The 14,874-nt window shown below is 32.4% G+C and overlaps 2 protein-coding genes across 4 annotated transcripts in view; both read left to right on the forward strand.

Annotated features, from left to right (window-relative positions):
- Window positions 1–8,936: 8,936 nt before the first annotated feature.
- On the forward strand, window positions 8,937–13,017 carry LOC130241898 (uncharacterized). Of its 2 annotated transcripts, XM_056473880.1 has the most exons (7): window positions 8,937–9,129; window positions 9,221–9,360; window positions 9,458–9,668; window positions 10,317–10,482; window positions 10,560–10,620; window positions 10,874–10,951; window positions 11,735–13,017. In XM_056473880.1, the coding sequence occupies exons 1-7, from the start codon at window positions 9,096–9,098 to the stop codon at window positions 11,855–11,857; spliced, it is 813 nt and encodes a 270-aa protein (XP_056329855.1). In that variant the 5' UTR covers window positions 8,937–9,095; the 3' UTR covers window positions 11,858–13,017. The 2 variants fall into 2 exon arrangements, with proteins under 2 accessions (XP_056329855.1, XP_056329856.1); XM_056473881.1 differs by lacking the exons at window positions 8,937–9,129; window positions 9,458–9,668 and having other exon boundaries at window positions 9,271–9,360.
- A 1,499-nt stretch (window positions 13,018–14,516) lies between these two features.
- Window positions 14,517–14,874, forward strand: part of scn2b (sodium channel, voltage-gated, type II, beta) — a 36,340-nt gene continuing 35,982 nt past the window's right edge. For both annotated transcript variants that reach the window (XM_056473820.1, XM_056473819.1), the window contains exon 1: window positions 14,517–14,732. In XM_056473820.1, coding sequence (XP_056329795.1) covers window positions 14,651–14,732 — 82 coding nt within the window. In that variant the 5' untranslated portion in view covers window positions 14,517–14,650. The remainder of the gene's footprint in view (window positions 14,733–14,874) is intronic.

The raw sequence follows: 14,874 nt of genomic DNA on the forward strand, positions 1-14,874 counted from the left end.
GTGTACCTAATAAAGTGGCCGGTGAGTGTATATTGTGCAGCCCTTAATAAAAATGTAGGCAGAAAAAAGAAGCTGCTGCAGCTTAAAGTTTTTAAAAGGCTAATGAGCTTTTCAGTATTATTTTTATTATATGAACTATTTGCTATATTTTGTATTCTGTTATTGTACTACAATGCCAACAATAATACGAGGATACATATAATAAGTGAAATTCAATGCAGTCACAAAAGTCAATAAAACATTTACTACTCGCAAAACAAATTAAATGAACTTTTTTAGGGATAAGTCTTTCACAGTCTATGCAGACGTCTGTATGATCATTTTTGAGATTACACAGACACTTCCTATATGATTAGCTATAAATCGTGAGCAGAACATCTTCCAAGTGTTGTTCCAGCACAAAAGTGAGAGGTTGCTGAGCAACAGTCTTCCCTAGCACCTTGGAGATAAAAGACATATGTGAAGTAGACTGATAATTAAACCAATCACAACAATCTGCTTTCTTAATTAAGTGTTTCATGTCAGCACTTTTAAGGAATACCGGCATGTGACTTAGTAATTGCATTATAGGGATAGCATATAGGGATATTTTTTACTTATATAGTCACAGCCCACAGTTTACCAGCTTCACATTGAGAATTTTTGGGCAGCATTTTTGGACACATGATGTTCTGTCAGACTGGGCCAGCTCAAATGGCTCAAACATCAGCTGTCAGTGGAAAAAAACAAAGGCTTCTACTACTGTATAGGCTGAAGACAGTGTGGAAAAGAAATCTATTCATATGTTTATCATTGAAATAAAAGATGAGAAGTATTACTTAGCAATTACATAGCAAAAAAAAGGTTTGTACTGTTGTGAGACAGATGAATATTACATTGACAGATGAATATGACTGCCAACGTAGCTTCAACTTGTCATACATAGTTTAGATACTGTGTATAAATCACTATATAAAAGATAAGAGCCTTCCAATGGTATCCAGAATGCATATATACACAGGGGTTGGAAAATGAAACTAAAACACTTGGTTTTAGACTATAATAATTTATTAGTATAGGGGGGGGTGGGCCTCCTTTTGTGGCTAATACAGCATCAATTCATCTTGGGAATGGCCGATACAAGTCCTGCACAGTGGCCAGAGAGGGTTTTCAGCCATTCTTCTTGCAGAATAAATGCCAGGTCATTACGTGATGCTGGTGAAGGAAAACTTTGCTGACTCGCTCCTCCAAAATACCCCAAAGTGGCTCAATAATATTTAGGTCTGGTGATTGTGCAGGCTATGGGAGATGTACAACTTAACTTCCATGTTCATCAAACCACTCTGTCACCAGTCTTGCTGTGATTTTGGTGCATTATCATAGTGATACATGGCACAGCCTTCAGGATACAATGTTTGAATCACTGGGTGCACATGGTCCTCAAACATGGTTCGGCAGTCCTTAGCAGTGACGCACCCACCTTGCACAAGTATTGGGTCTAGGGAATGCCATAATATTGCAACCCAAACCATCACTGATCCACCACAATGCTTCACTCTAGGCATGCAACTTCAGTCTAGGCATGTCTGGGTGATATGCTTCTCTGGGACTTATCCACACCATAACTATCCTGGAAGTGATAAAGACAGTGAAGGTGGACTTAGAAAACAATACATATTTCACATTGTCCACAGTCCAAGATTTTCACAGCTGGTACCATTGAAACAGACCTTTGACATTGGCACAAGTGACCAAAAATTTGGCTATAGCAGCTTGTCAATGTATATTGACCCTGTGGAGCTCCAGGAGAGTTGAGGAGCACATTTAATTCTGCAGTGAGTGGGACATCTATGGTTTTATGTTTTTTGGATAGCACCCAGAGATGCCTTTACAGCTTTCTCTTGCATCCACAGTTACTCCTGTTGAACGTGATTTCTCCTTCTTGCTGGTATGCTGACATTACCCTAGATATCGTGGCTCTTGATACATCACAAAGACTGCCTGTCTTGGTCACAGATGTGCCAGTGAGACACGCACCAACAATGTGTCCTCTTTTGAACTCCGATATGTCACCCAATGTTGAGTGCATTGCAATATTTTAAGCAAAACTGTGCTATTTCTCTGCTAATTATACCTTCACACACTGCTCTTACTGGCAAAATGTACAATCACTGAAATTTGGTCACCAGGCTGGTAAAATTTAGTGATGATAAAACAGAGTATCTTGCTCACAGATAAAGATCATTAAGGCTGAACTTCTCCCTGTATTTCTGTGCTGCTTCTGTGTATTCACTAACATTATCTCCGTGAAAGCCAAAGCAAAGCAACCACTACTAGATTACTATAGTATAAGCACAGCAATACAAAATACGAGAGAGAGGGAGAGAGAGAGAGAGAGAGAGAGAGAGAGAGAGAGAGAGAGAGAGAGAGAGAGAGAAAGAAAGAAAGAAAGAAAGAAGAGAAAGAGAGAGGGAGAGAGAGAGAGAGAGAGAGAGAGAGAGAGAAAGAAAGAGAGAAAGAGAGAGAGAGGGGGAGAGAGAGAGAGAGAGAGAGAGAGAGAGAAAGAGAGAGAGAGCTCTCTCAAAAACTGGACTGATTATTATCTCTGTCGCCATCTTGTGGTGGAACTATGCAACTTTCACTGTTATTAATGCTCAGGCTAATACAAAATATTCTTTATAAAATATCACTGCAGTTTATATCAAATGTAACTTATTGAACAATAACATTCAACAAACAATAAGTAACAAACTTAGTAATTCAGTCTACAGAATAACAACCAATAACAATAAAAGTTTTTATTTAGCATAACATTGCATTTAGCATATATATGCAAAAATCAGTTTTATAAGGGGTTTAAACACAGTTGTGAGTTGTGTGGCAACAGTCTGTGTATATTACAAGCTTCTAAAAAAATTTCCTTAATTTAATTTTGAACGATCACACTTAAAAAAAAAAAGAAATATGGAGAAATACTTTGAATGACATTCTACCTTTGTACATGTCACCAGGGGGAGAAAATTCCACATATTAGTGACAATCTCTCCCTCATTAGTATATGACATTAGTCTTGTTTTTGAATCTGCCACTATGCTGACAAACATGCATTTGAATGGAGGTAAATCAGTAGCAAACCTCAACAGCTTGCAAATCTCAATCAAATGTGTGAACCTGTGATAATAATATTTGCATCTGATGTGAACAGTTGAATCTCCTTCATTTGCACACACAGAGAACAATCAAAACACTTGTGTTTTAAATTCGAAGTTGCAGATTAACATTTATGTATTTGTAAATGGGGGAGGGGGACAATACCAGTAGCCAACATGACTTGGGTGCAAAATAATAAATTGTTTCATGAAAAGATTTAAGTTAAATATAATAAATTCTACATAAATATACCAGTAAAAGTGCAGCAAAGTTTGTTTATTGAGGCATTGAGCAAAATTTGGGGTATGTTTTTGTTTATAATATTTATCTATATGTTTAATACTGTTAGCTAAGCTAATGACTGTGTTAGGTGATACTTTTGTAAATAATGGTTATATATAAAATATATAATTGTCCTCCCCTACTCTATTTAAATAAATAAATACAGAAAATGCAACAAGTACTCAAAATCAGTGTAGTTTGAGTACCAGGGTAAATTTCAGGGAGTTTGGGGGTGGCTGAGGGTGGAGGGTTGAAATGCCCTAATGGATGTTTTGGTGTATTGGTTTGTATCTGAAATTATAAGTTAGTTGTTCATACCATTGCCAATGCAAGATTTTGCCAAGCAGGGATGCAGGGGATTATGAGTATGTTCAGTTAATTGTCTGAAAAAGATAGATTTAGGCCAAAAATAGCTTCAAAAACTTCAAAAGACATTTTTTTTTATAGAAACACATATGCCCGCAGATGGAGGTTATACTTTTATTTTATTTCAATCTTTTATTATCATCCATTTATTGCTGCAGGGATGCAAACGTGTCATTCTTCAGCAAAATTTTACATTTTTATATTTAAAAATGGTGGGACAAAACTGAAAATAAGTTTGATTATAAATAACATGTACTGTAACAATTAAATATATGAATTTTGTTCACTGAGGCTTATGGTTTGTATTTCACAAACTACTGAAAAAACTCCTCTGTTAGCCAATGTATAGTTCATCGCTGAAATGTCCCATTAAAAATATGAGTTATTCTTTTTTAGTCTTCTCAGTTGCACCCAGCTAAACTCAGCATCCTCCTTGATGGTAATAGTTCACACAAAAAAAAAAATTATTTACTCACCATTCAATCATCCTTATGTTGTTACAATCCTGTATCCTGAGTTTCCAATCCTGGGTTTCCTTCTTGTGCTAAATACAATAGAAATGTGGAGGGTAAGTAATGATGAGCATTCATTTCTATTTTTTCAAAAGGTAATGTGCGTTTATTTTTTTATTTTGAAAAAAAAAATGCTGAGTTTACAGTATACAACATACTTTATAGAAATTCTGAGAATTAAACTACACAATCCAAAAGAAACAATGCTACTTAAAAAGGATAAGAGTTGGCTCTCTTTAGAACAAAAATAATTGCTTTTATTTTATTTTACATTTTTGCATTCAAGAGGTAAAAAAAACTTCATTTTGGATGTGAAACCTCTCTGTTATTAGGCCTGTCACAATAATCAATATATCGACTTATCACGCAACGCATGGACATGACCTTAATCATTTTTGGTGAAGCAATACAGTACATAAAAACCAACTCTAGCAACATTTTAGCTGATTGTGCAACATTTCTATCTCTGTTGGAGGTGTCAGTATGGTTAAAAAAAGCACTATAGTATTTACTATAAATTATTTTCATGTGGGTGTCAGACAACTGAAAATAGATCTGGTAGCAGATATCGCAGCCTCTGTTACTTTTTTACCTTGCACTTTTTAGTTAACATTTATTATTATTCATTTAGGATATGCCTTTTCACATTCTGATTCTTGTTACTAAATTGTTAAAATGACTATAATTAAATGAAATATTCTTAAGAATAAAATATTATGTGTTCTTTGGAAGAGTGTACTTACATCGTGATGACATTCTATTGTCATTCTGGCATTATACAATGAGCGGCATAAAATGGTCTTAAAATGACAATAATATCGTTTATCACAATATAGTTTGGTGCAATATATCGTACAACAAAAATAGATATTGTTTTGTTAAAATGACATTTATTTGACTTTGGTGAATCAAATATATCTGTTTGAAAACACTGACAGAGACATTTTTGAGTAATTTTACAGTAATGTAAAATACAAGCCTACTAAAAAAATAGAAAGGGTTTTGCTATTTTGGTGAAAACTATTTTTATGCATTTGCATGGAATTGCACAAATAATATTTTTGGTTAAATTGCACTGCAACTGATTATCAGAATAAAAACCCATTTTCTTCTCAGGCCAGAAAGAAAGAATTTTTTTTATATTGTTTGTTTGTTTTTAGATGGTACTCTAGATGAAATATATATGAATATAAGCTATATATGCTACAAATCCATTCATGCGAGTCATCATAATCTTGAATCAAATGAGTTATTATTTCTTTTTCTTACAAGAAAAGTTGTTCAGCCGCTAGAAACTGCAGCTGGATCACATTTCTAAAATGTAATGCATCAGAGCAACACTGTTACTCAATCATATAATCACTCTGATTAGAGAATCCACATTAGTCACCTTGTTTTCCAAACATCTGGCCATTTAAACTTTTCACTAACAAATAAATGATTATATAGTTCATTACTCATGAATAGACTCATTATTATTCTGATAAATTCAATGATTCATTCACTGAGGAATTTCAGACTGATACTCAGCTATGATAGATACTCAGGTATGTTTCAATCGTTAAGAATTATTTTTTAGAACACTAATGAAATTCTGTTTTCTCAACAATTGTGTCCCACTGAATCAAATTCATTACAGACATAGCAAATTGTTTTGTCAGAATTGAAATTGCTGCTGAATTATAGGGAATGAATCTATCAATGTGGCAGACATTGTTTATTGCCTGAGTTGATGTACTACCCTGAAAACTTAATTTAACGCTATGATGTATATGTTCTCTTGAGGAAAATGCATTCATTTTTGTTTGACTACTGTAAATGGCACACTAGAGGGCGAAAGAGATCATTTTATGTTGAAAACATTTACTCCATCGACCTCCGCGCCTTAAAGGAAAAGTTCGCGAAAAAAAATACTAAAGCATCATCATTTGCTCACCCGAATGTTCTTCCAAATCTGAATAAATTTCTTTTCTCTGCGGAATGTGACATTGGATAATCCGAACTGTTAGGAACTATCCACTTCCATTTCCAAACGAGTCTCCTCATGTGTTTTTAATCACCATCGACAGTGCTTCCGGTTTGTGAAACCGCCCATCAAAATAGCTGAACAAATAATTTCAAATAATAAAGCTGTACTTTATTTTATATACAGCTACATTGCTGTATAGCTAACAGCATGATTACACTTGACAAAAGCTTTAGATTTACAATGTATTTATACTTTTGAATGAAACCATATCTTATTTGAACGATTATACAGTCTTTTAAGTCACCCTTGTGACAATAATTTTAGTTAATTGTCACTGGTGTTAGCGTTAAACACAAATCTAGTAAAATTACATTTATTAAAATTATTTTGGATGTTTCCAAGAGATGGGTTGTGGCTGGAAGGGCATCCGCTGCGTAAAACATGTGCTGGACAAGTTGGCGGTTCATTCCGCTGTGTCGACCCCGGATTAATAAAGGGACTAAGCCGAAAAGAAAATGAATGAATGAATGAAAAAATTATTTTTTTTCATGAAAATTTGTGATACTACTTTCATGGATATAGTTCGGATTTTTTTATGGAATTTTTTTTTTTTTTGTGTCACTTTAGCCTACTAATTTTCTCTCCGTCGTAATAATAATATTTTATATAATAAAATAATTTATTATATAGCATTATTTATTCTCCGTATTTAATATTTTTACATTCATTGAATTCTGCTTCACTCAATATTTAAGATTTAGTAGATTGAATTATTATATTTTTTAAATAATTTCATTATCATACACTGTAAATCCCAAAATGTTAAGGTAACTCAAACTGTTTGAGGAAACCGATTGCAACAAACCATTTAAGTTCAGAAACTAATCCTAATGAGTACTGTGAACTTAATCCATTTAAGTTGCAGTAATGAGGTATTTAATTAACTCATTACTAGGCCCACATGGAATCTGCACGCGCAGAAATCTGCAAATTTCCGCAGAATTTTAGCCCATCGAGTCTATTTATTTACTTGTGTAAAGTGTGTAAATTTATATTTATTCAGTTTTTGAATTAATTCAGTAATACTATTGACAAATATGAAAAGGTTCATATGATTTATTTACAATACAGTTTGTAAAGTAATATTTTCTGTCTTTTAGTAGATATATTAAATGATAGGTTTGCTTTGTTTACCAAAAAAAGTGAATTTAGATAGATTTGCATTGGATTTGTACACATTAAATGAGTACTGTGAACTTAATCCATTTAAGTTGCAGTAATGAGGTATTTAATTAACTCATTACTAGGCCCACATGGAATCTGCACGCGCAGAAATCTGCAAATTTCCGCAGAATTTTAGCCCGTAGAGTCTATTTATTTACTTGTGTAAAGTGTGTAAATTTATATTAATTCAGTTTTTGAATTAATTCAGTAATACTATTGACAAAAATGAAAATGTTCATATGATTTATTTACAATACAGTTTGTAAAGTAATATTTTCTGTCTTTTAGTAGATATATTAAATGATAGGTTTGCTTTGTTTACCAAAAAAAGTGAATTTAGATAGATTTGCATTGGATTTGTACACATTAAATAAAAGTTAAAAAGCTATTATTTTTCTGTCAAATATTTAGTTTTAGTTATGATACTCCCAAAATAATTCTGCATAAATCTGCAGGGTTTTTTTTACAAAGTTTTCTGCAGAAATAGCAAAAAATGTCTGCAGATTCTGTCTGGCCCTACTCATTACCTTCAACACTGAGTTCAAAACTCTTTTCAAATAAATTAAATTTTAGTAAATTTTCAGTTAACTGCATTCATTTGATTTTATAAAGTTGACTGTTGGGTTGTACAGTAGCAAATGTATGGCTGCAGAAATGAACTAACATCATGAAGGCAAAGCAAGGCAAGTTTATTTATATGGCACATGTCATACACAGTGGCAATTCAAAGTGTTTTACATAAACAGGAGTAAAAGAAAATATATAAGAAAATAAAAACTAATAAAAGTGATTAAAAACAGATAAAAACAAATTAAAATGTTTAAACAGGTTATAAAAGAAATTATTAAAAAAATAACTCTTTAAATAACTAAAGGAAATAAAAATAAATAATTAAATAACTATTTAATAAATAAATAAATGATTGAATGACATTGTTCATAATTTTAACTGTATGTGCTAAAAAATGTGAACTTTACATAATTTTGCAAAAACATGTGCGTTTCATAAAGTAAAAGGTAATTGATTAATGTGGTTTAAATGTTAAAAAAAAAATATATATATTTTTTTTTAGACATTTTGCCATAAAACAAAATAGACGTTTCTGTAAAAAATATGTTTTTTCAAACAGGGCCAAAATTTGTTACACATTTGTTCAACAGAAAGATTCACTCTTTTGGGTTTTCAGTGGTCATACCTCTACAAGTTTAAATTTGCTTTTTATGTTCTTTTGCCAGCAAAATATACTATGAGTGTGAATTGTAACAGAAGGAAACCTGCTACTTTGCAATGCTGATAGTCACAAAATAGAACCACAAAATAGGAAAAAAAAGAAAAAAAAAAAAAACATCTGCCGGATGTGGTAAATGAGCATTTCTGACACCGATAACCAAAGCACAACTAAATGTGTCACAAAACAGCAAAGCACTTCCTCACAACAATTAAACTCGTGAACTGTTAAGAGTTCCAGAGGCCATTTTTTTCTGTTGGATATTGGAATTACTTCTTTATTTTTTACATTTGATTCATGTTTTATTATTTATGTGTATCTTATATTAATCCATATGCGTGAAATATTTTTATTTATTTAGTTTCTTTGCTCAGTATTGACAGTGATGTTGTGTCTGGTCACAGTATTCATCCTCACGGGTAAGCACAAATTAATTGACTTATTTGCATGTATTTGTATGACACATTTTATTTACTATTAAAATATAATATGTGCTCTTTTCGTGGACAGTTTATGGAATCCACTGTTGTGTGGACACCGGTCCAGATCAGAGTGTTAATGTTGGGACAGATGTCTACTTGTCATGTAATTTTTCAAAATGTCAAGGACCTCTGGACGTCATGTCTCTCAGTGTGGAGTGGGAATTCCAGGTATTTTTGGGACCAGCACAAAAATACATTGCACATTCATAAAAATTGCATATATATACTTTTTGGTATTAATACATTTATAATTTTTAAAATACAGAGTAACTCATCTTTGTCAAAAATAGTCCTCTACTACATCAAAAATCAAACTGCACCAGCTTCTGGTGTATTTTTTCAAGGAGATGTTGAATTGAGGAATTTTAATATACTTCTACCATCTGTGACCCATGAGAACAATGGAACTTACTTGTGCAGATTGCGTCTTAATGGCATTTTTCACAGAAACCAAACACACCTTTATATCCGATCAGGTAATAAAGACTATTATTTTTTATCATACATTTTATTTTGTACTTGTTTGGTAAGGTATCGTGAATAAGCTATTTATTTAATAAAAACATAATTGTCATATATATATATATATATATATATATATATATATATATATATATATATATATATATATATATATATATATATATATATATATATATAATAGCAAAAGTGGATTCAGACACACCCTTAATGCTTTTGCGCTTTGCGCCTTAGACGTTGTGCCTAGACTGTTAAAATAGAGCCCTAGACCTGCTTTTAGATGGTCAATGGTGTGGTCTATTTCAGTTCTTCCAAATACCAACACGCCAACGATGCGCTCTAACACACCTCTATTTAGACCAGCACACTCATGAGTCCACAAAGTGGTACAAAACAATTTAATATTTAAATAACGTGGTGCTAAATGTGAAAATTAGGGATGTGCTGATCTGAAAATAGCAACAAATCACACCAAACACATCTTGTGCCTTATTTGTCGGGTGTGTGATAGGGCCCTAATACTGTGAATGCAGCAACATACTTTATACTACTTAAATACTTAGCGTAGTTTAATGGTTCAAAATAAGATGTATAAAATACTAGCATTTTAAATGATTAATCTCAGAATTATTTCTTTTCTTTAGCTCAGAGCAGGAGAAACAGTCCAGAAGTGACTGATCTTCAGGCTCTTCAGACTCTTCCTCACTGGCTTCTGCCTGTGCTCTCGGTGACTGCGGTTGTGGTGCTAACTTCTACTGTTGTTTTGGGAAGAAAGCTTTGCAGATCAATCCAGAAAGCAGATGACTCAAAGTAAGTAATGTTCGTTCACAGAAAGAAACACCATAGCAGCTTGCAGGACAATTTTCGTTGACATGTTTTTTTAATAGGCAAAATATGGAAGAGGTTAAAACCAGCAGTGATACCAAAGACATGAGGATCACTTACAAGGTAGCACGCTATCTTTAAAACTTACTTCTGTGTTTCTGTTCTTGTTTTCTCCCTTTGGTTTCTGATGAATTAATTCCACAGAGTGCAGAGCAAAAATGAGAAGTACATATCAATGAAAATATTGAATTGTCTTTGATTCCAGTTTGTCTATTGTGAAAGCTCGTTTGTGCCATGGAATAAAAAATAAAAATACATTACAGTTCTTGCGTTTTTCTGATGTTCTTCTTTCTCTGCGGCTTGTTTTGTGTTTCAGGTGGGATGCAGCTCTATACCTGTACTAACAGATGTAGGCAATCCACCTAGCAGTCCAGACAACATCTATGTCACCATGGTAATCAATAAATATATGAAATACATTAATTATATGAAGCAATATGTGATTGTATAAGTTTATTCCACCTTTATTCTGCTTAATCTATGTATACATATGTATATACATTTAAATACATGACAAATACATTAACTTTACTTTCAGAGACTTAATAAATACTTTAATTACTAAATTATGTACTACTACTTATTACTTAAAGTTTTGATTTAGTAATCAAATGACAATCTGGACACTTAAAAGTTCTAAGTACAAAATTATAAATACATTATAACGGTGTACTTACAATCTTTTACATGTATTTACATGCATCTTGTATTAGATTTGCAATATTTTTTTGCACTATAATGCACCTTGAATCTATATTTTAATAAACTAAGCATATGTTTAATTCTAAGTTGTTTCATTTCATTTAGCAAAATTATAATACATGAATATTAAAAAATATATACGTTTTCATGGACTTCAACAAAATATATGTTATTATTAAAGACATTATTTGATTTCTGGTCACACTTTACTTTAGGGTAAAACTTATGCTAGTAGATGGACTAAGCTATATGGATGTAGAATAATATCATACTTTATAAGTGCAAATAAACAGACAATAGCTTAGTAACAGGCCTGGCAATAAGCCAAGTTATAATTTGAATTTTGATATAAAAATGTTACCTGATTTCTTAATGACATGCATCTTCAATATTGTACGGTGAAATTATAAGCATGTGTGTTCACAGTTTGTAAAATAATGTTTATATGTGTGTTTTTGTCAACCTCTGGAAGTAGCATGGTTTCCCCTTTCCTCCTGTTGCAGCCAGACACAGCAGACGTCTTCCTTCTGACTGGCAGTCAGAGATTGAAGAACCCGTATCCTGTATACCTGCTGCCATCGAGATCAAGAAAAACTGATCATGCCGCTTGGTTCAAAACGTACAAAATGGGACACAAACAGAATGATTTATTATTTAAATAGATGAGAGTATAAAATATTTAAACTGTCAGGTAGCTTAAAACAAAGTGCCCGAGGCATTTTTTGTTTAATTTCTTTTCCCTTTTATTATTATTCAGCAAAGTATAATTATCCCACATGTTTGCTTGAATCGTAAAAGCAAGAATCATTTACTGTCATTTCAAAAAAACTTAAAGTTCAAGGAAACTTCACCCAAAAATTCAAATTCTGTCATCATTTATCCCCTTTACTTGCTTCAAAACCTTGTGAATTTATTTTATGTGAAGATATTTAGAAAAATGTTGTAAACCTGTAACCATTGACTTCCTTTGTACTTGTTCTTCCTACTATAAAAGTCAATAATTACAGGTTTTCAGCTTTCTCCCAAAATATCTTCTTTTGTGTTCAACAGAAAAAAAGAGAATCATAAATGTTTGCAACCATTTGAGGTAGTGAACAGGGAGTAAATTTAGTGCATTTGGGTGAACTATCCCTTTAAGCAGAGATGCCCAAACTAGGGCCCGTGGGGCAAAGAAGGAAAAATGAAAGGAAAAAAAAAGGAAAATGATTGGGATGTGTTGGGCAATGACTTTAACAGAAATTGTCATTTCTATTTTAATGTAAACTTTTGTTTGTTTTATTGTTGAGCTACAAAAAAAGCAAACTGAAAATAAATGTTTTAATTAAATGTTGTACATGAATCAGATTTTGTAAAAAGTACATACAGTGCTGTCACTTAATGAATAAGGGACAAAGCAGAAGACATCAGCGTGCAAATTAGGCAAAGGCAGGTTCAGCATGACTAGTGTTTTTGGCATTGAACTCAATTGTTTGGATCTTTAAATGTTCATTTTAATGGTTTTGTTGTAAAAAGGTTGTTAAAATAATATACATTTTCAAAAAAAAAAAATAGAATGCATTAGTAAATAGGGTTGAAGCTATTTTTTTCTATTTATTTATAAATATTATGAAAAGAATTAGGAAATTAGCTATGGCAACTATAATGCAATAGCTATATTTACTTTCGGCCAACAGCTCTCAGTCGAGGTTGGATTTTGACCATTCATAAGAAAAGGCATGGGCACCCCTGCTTTTAAGGATCACACTGCAGTTCCGAAATGCTATTCATTGAAATTTAAAATATGTATGTACATATATATTACATATATGTATATATAATATATGTATATATAATATATATATATATATATATATATATATATATATATATATATATATATATATATATATATATATATATATATATATATGAAGAGTTCAGAAGTGCCATCTGAAATTTTCTTCTACAATGAGCATTTTTTCTTAGCCCCTTATGTTAATGTTCAGTTATTTCATGTTAAAAGGGTTGAAAATAACCTAATCTTTGCCATAAATGTCAAATTACTGAACATAAGAACCTGAGAAAAATGCTCATTTTAGATGTAAATTTCAGATTGCACTTAGAGGTTTTTGCATCTGAACTCTTCATATATTCAGTTGAAGTCAGAATTTTTAGCCCCCCTTTGAATTTTTCTTTTTAAGTAGTTCCCACATGATGTTTAACAGAGCAAGGACATTTTCACAGCCTGTCTGATAATGTTTTTTTTTTTTTTCTTCTGGAGAAAGTCTTCTTTGTTTAATTTGGCTAGAATAAAAGCAGTTTTTAATTTTTAAGAGCCATTTTAAGGTCAAAATTATTAGCCCCCTTAAGCTATATATATTTTTTTCAATAGTCTACAGAACAAACCATCGTTATACAATAACTTACCCTAACCTGCCTAGTTAACCTAATTACCCTAGTGAAGCCTTTAAATGTCACTTTAAGTTGTATAGAAGTGTTAAATATTATTTACTACATGGCAAAGATAAATGTATTTATTTTTCTTCATATACTGTATATCATATCATGGATCATATACATTATCCCAAATAAAAAAGCTAAAAATGTTTCTTTTATTTTGAGACTTCATTTTGTTCCCATTGCACTAGTTTAACAGATTCGCTGTCTTTGGATTGCTTAACAAAATGTCCCTGATGTACTCACAGTGCAAAAGTGGTTCTGTGTAAGTATTAGACTCAAGTATTCATGCGCACTTCGTCCTTTCAGATTTAAAGGAACCACAAACCATGAGTAGCAATAAACTAGTGGCTCAGCCCATTATTGGCATTAAGCATTTCTCTAATGTGCAAAATGTCGCTGGTATGCCTATGTTAAATAAATGGATATATTTTTTAATAGGATCATCATCACCATCGCATTTTCCAGCATCACTTATTTCCTCACCTGCATCCAGCTCATCTGTAGTGCACTTTGATGTCCATTAGTGAGGAGATGAGGAGAGGTGGTGCTACTGCAAGCTGCTGATTTATTTTTTTGGTTTCGCGTCAACAACCGCGTGGATTTTCTTAGACTTATTTCTGACTGTGGCAAATCGAGGAGAGAGACATGTAATACATACATGCGCGCTTTTTAAGAAACGTTTGATACTGCTTATATTAAAGTTTCTATGTTATTTCTAAGGTGCATTAATAGTGTAATGTTGCAAAGTGGTCAGTTTCAACCCTCTTGTATTTCAAATCAAAAACGGCAACCACAATATCAACCAGTTCCCTGCTACAGACACTGCCAGCCATATCATAGCACAAAATAAAAACATTTTCCTTGTTTTTTTGTATGACTGAAACGGAGAAATAGATCTCAAACGCATTTGTTTTATTCTTATTTTGCGATACTTACATTGCCAGCGACCAAAATGCCTGTTTTATTGCATTCTGGGGAAACGCAGTGGGCGTCCGCTTTGAAATTATCCTGTGTTGCAATGGTGATGTTTCTGGGTAAGTAAAAAAAGAGCTTCTGCTATGGGGGAATAAATAAAGCTCATCATTAAAATGACAATGTGTTTACAATATACAGTTGTATTTCCCTGCGCCATGTTATTATAATATGTGTGAAGAAAGGATGATAATAAAATCAGGC

Source organism: Danio aesculapii, chromosome 15, assembly GCF_903798145.1.
Source record: "Danio aesculapii chromosome 15, fDanAes4.1, whole genome shotgun sequence".
NCBI classification, from domain to species: Eukaryota; Metazoa; Chordata; class Actinopteri; order Cypriniformes; family Danionidae; genus Danio; species Danio aesculapii.

Bases quoted from the DNA above. Each gene is read 5' to 3' on its own strand.
- LOC130241898 (XM_056473880.1), top strand. From the start codon at position 9,096: ATGTTGTGTCTGGTCACAGTATTCATCCTCACGG. The intron at 9,361-9,457 runs GTATTTTTGGGA...TTTAAAATACAG, and splicing joins GTGTGGAGTGGGAATTCCAG to AGTAACTCATCTTTGTCAAA. The intron at 10,483-10,559 runs GTAAGTAATGTT...TTTTTTTAATAG, and splicing joins CAGAAAGCAGATGACTCAAA to GCAAAATATGGAAGAGGTTA.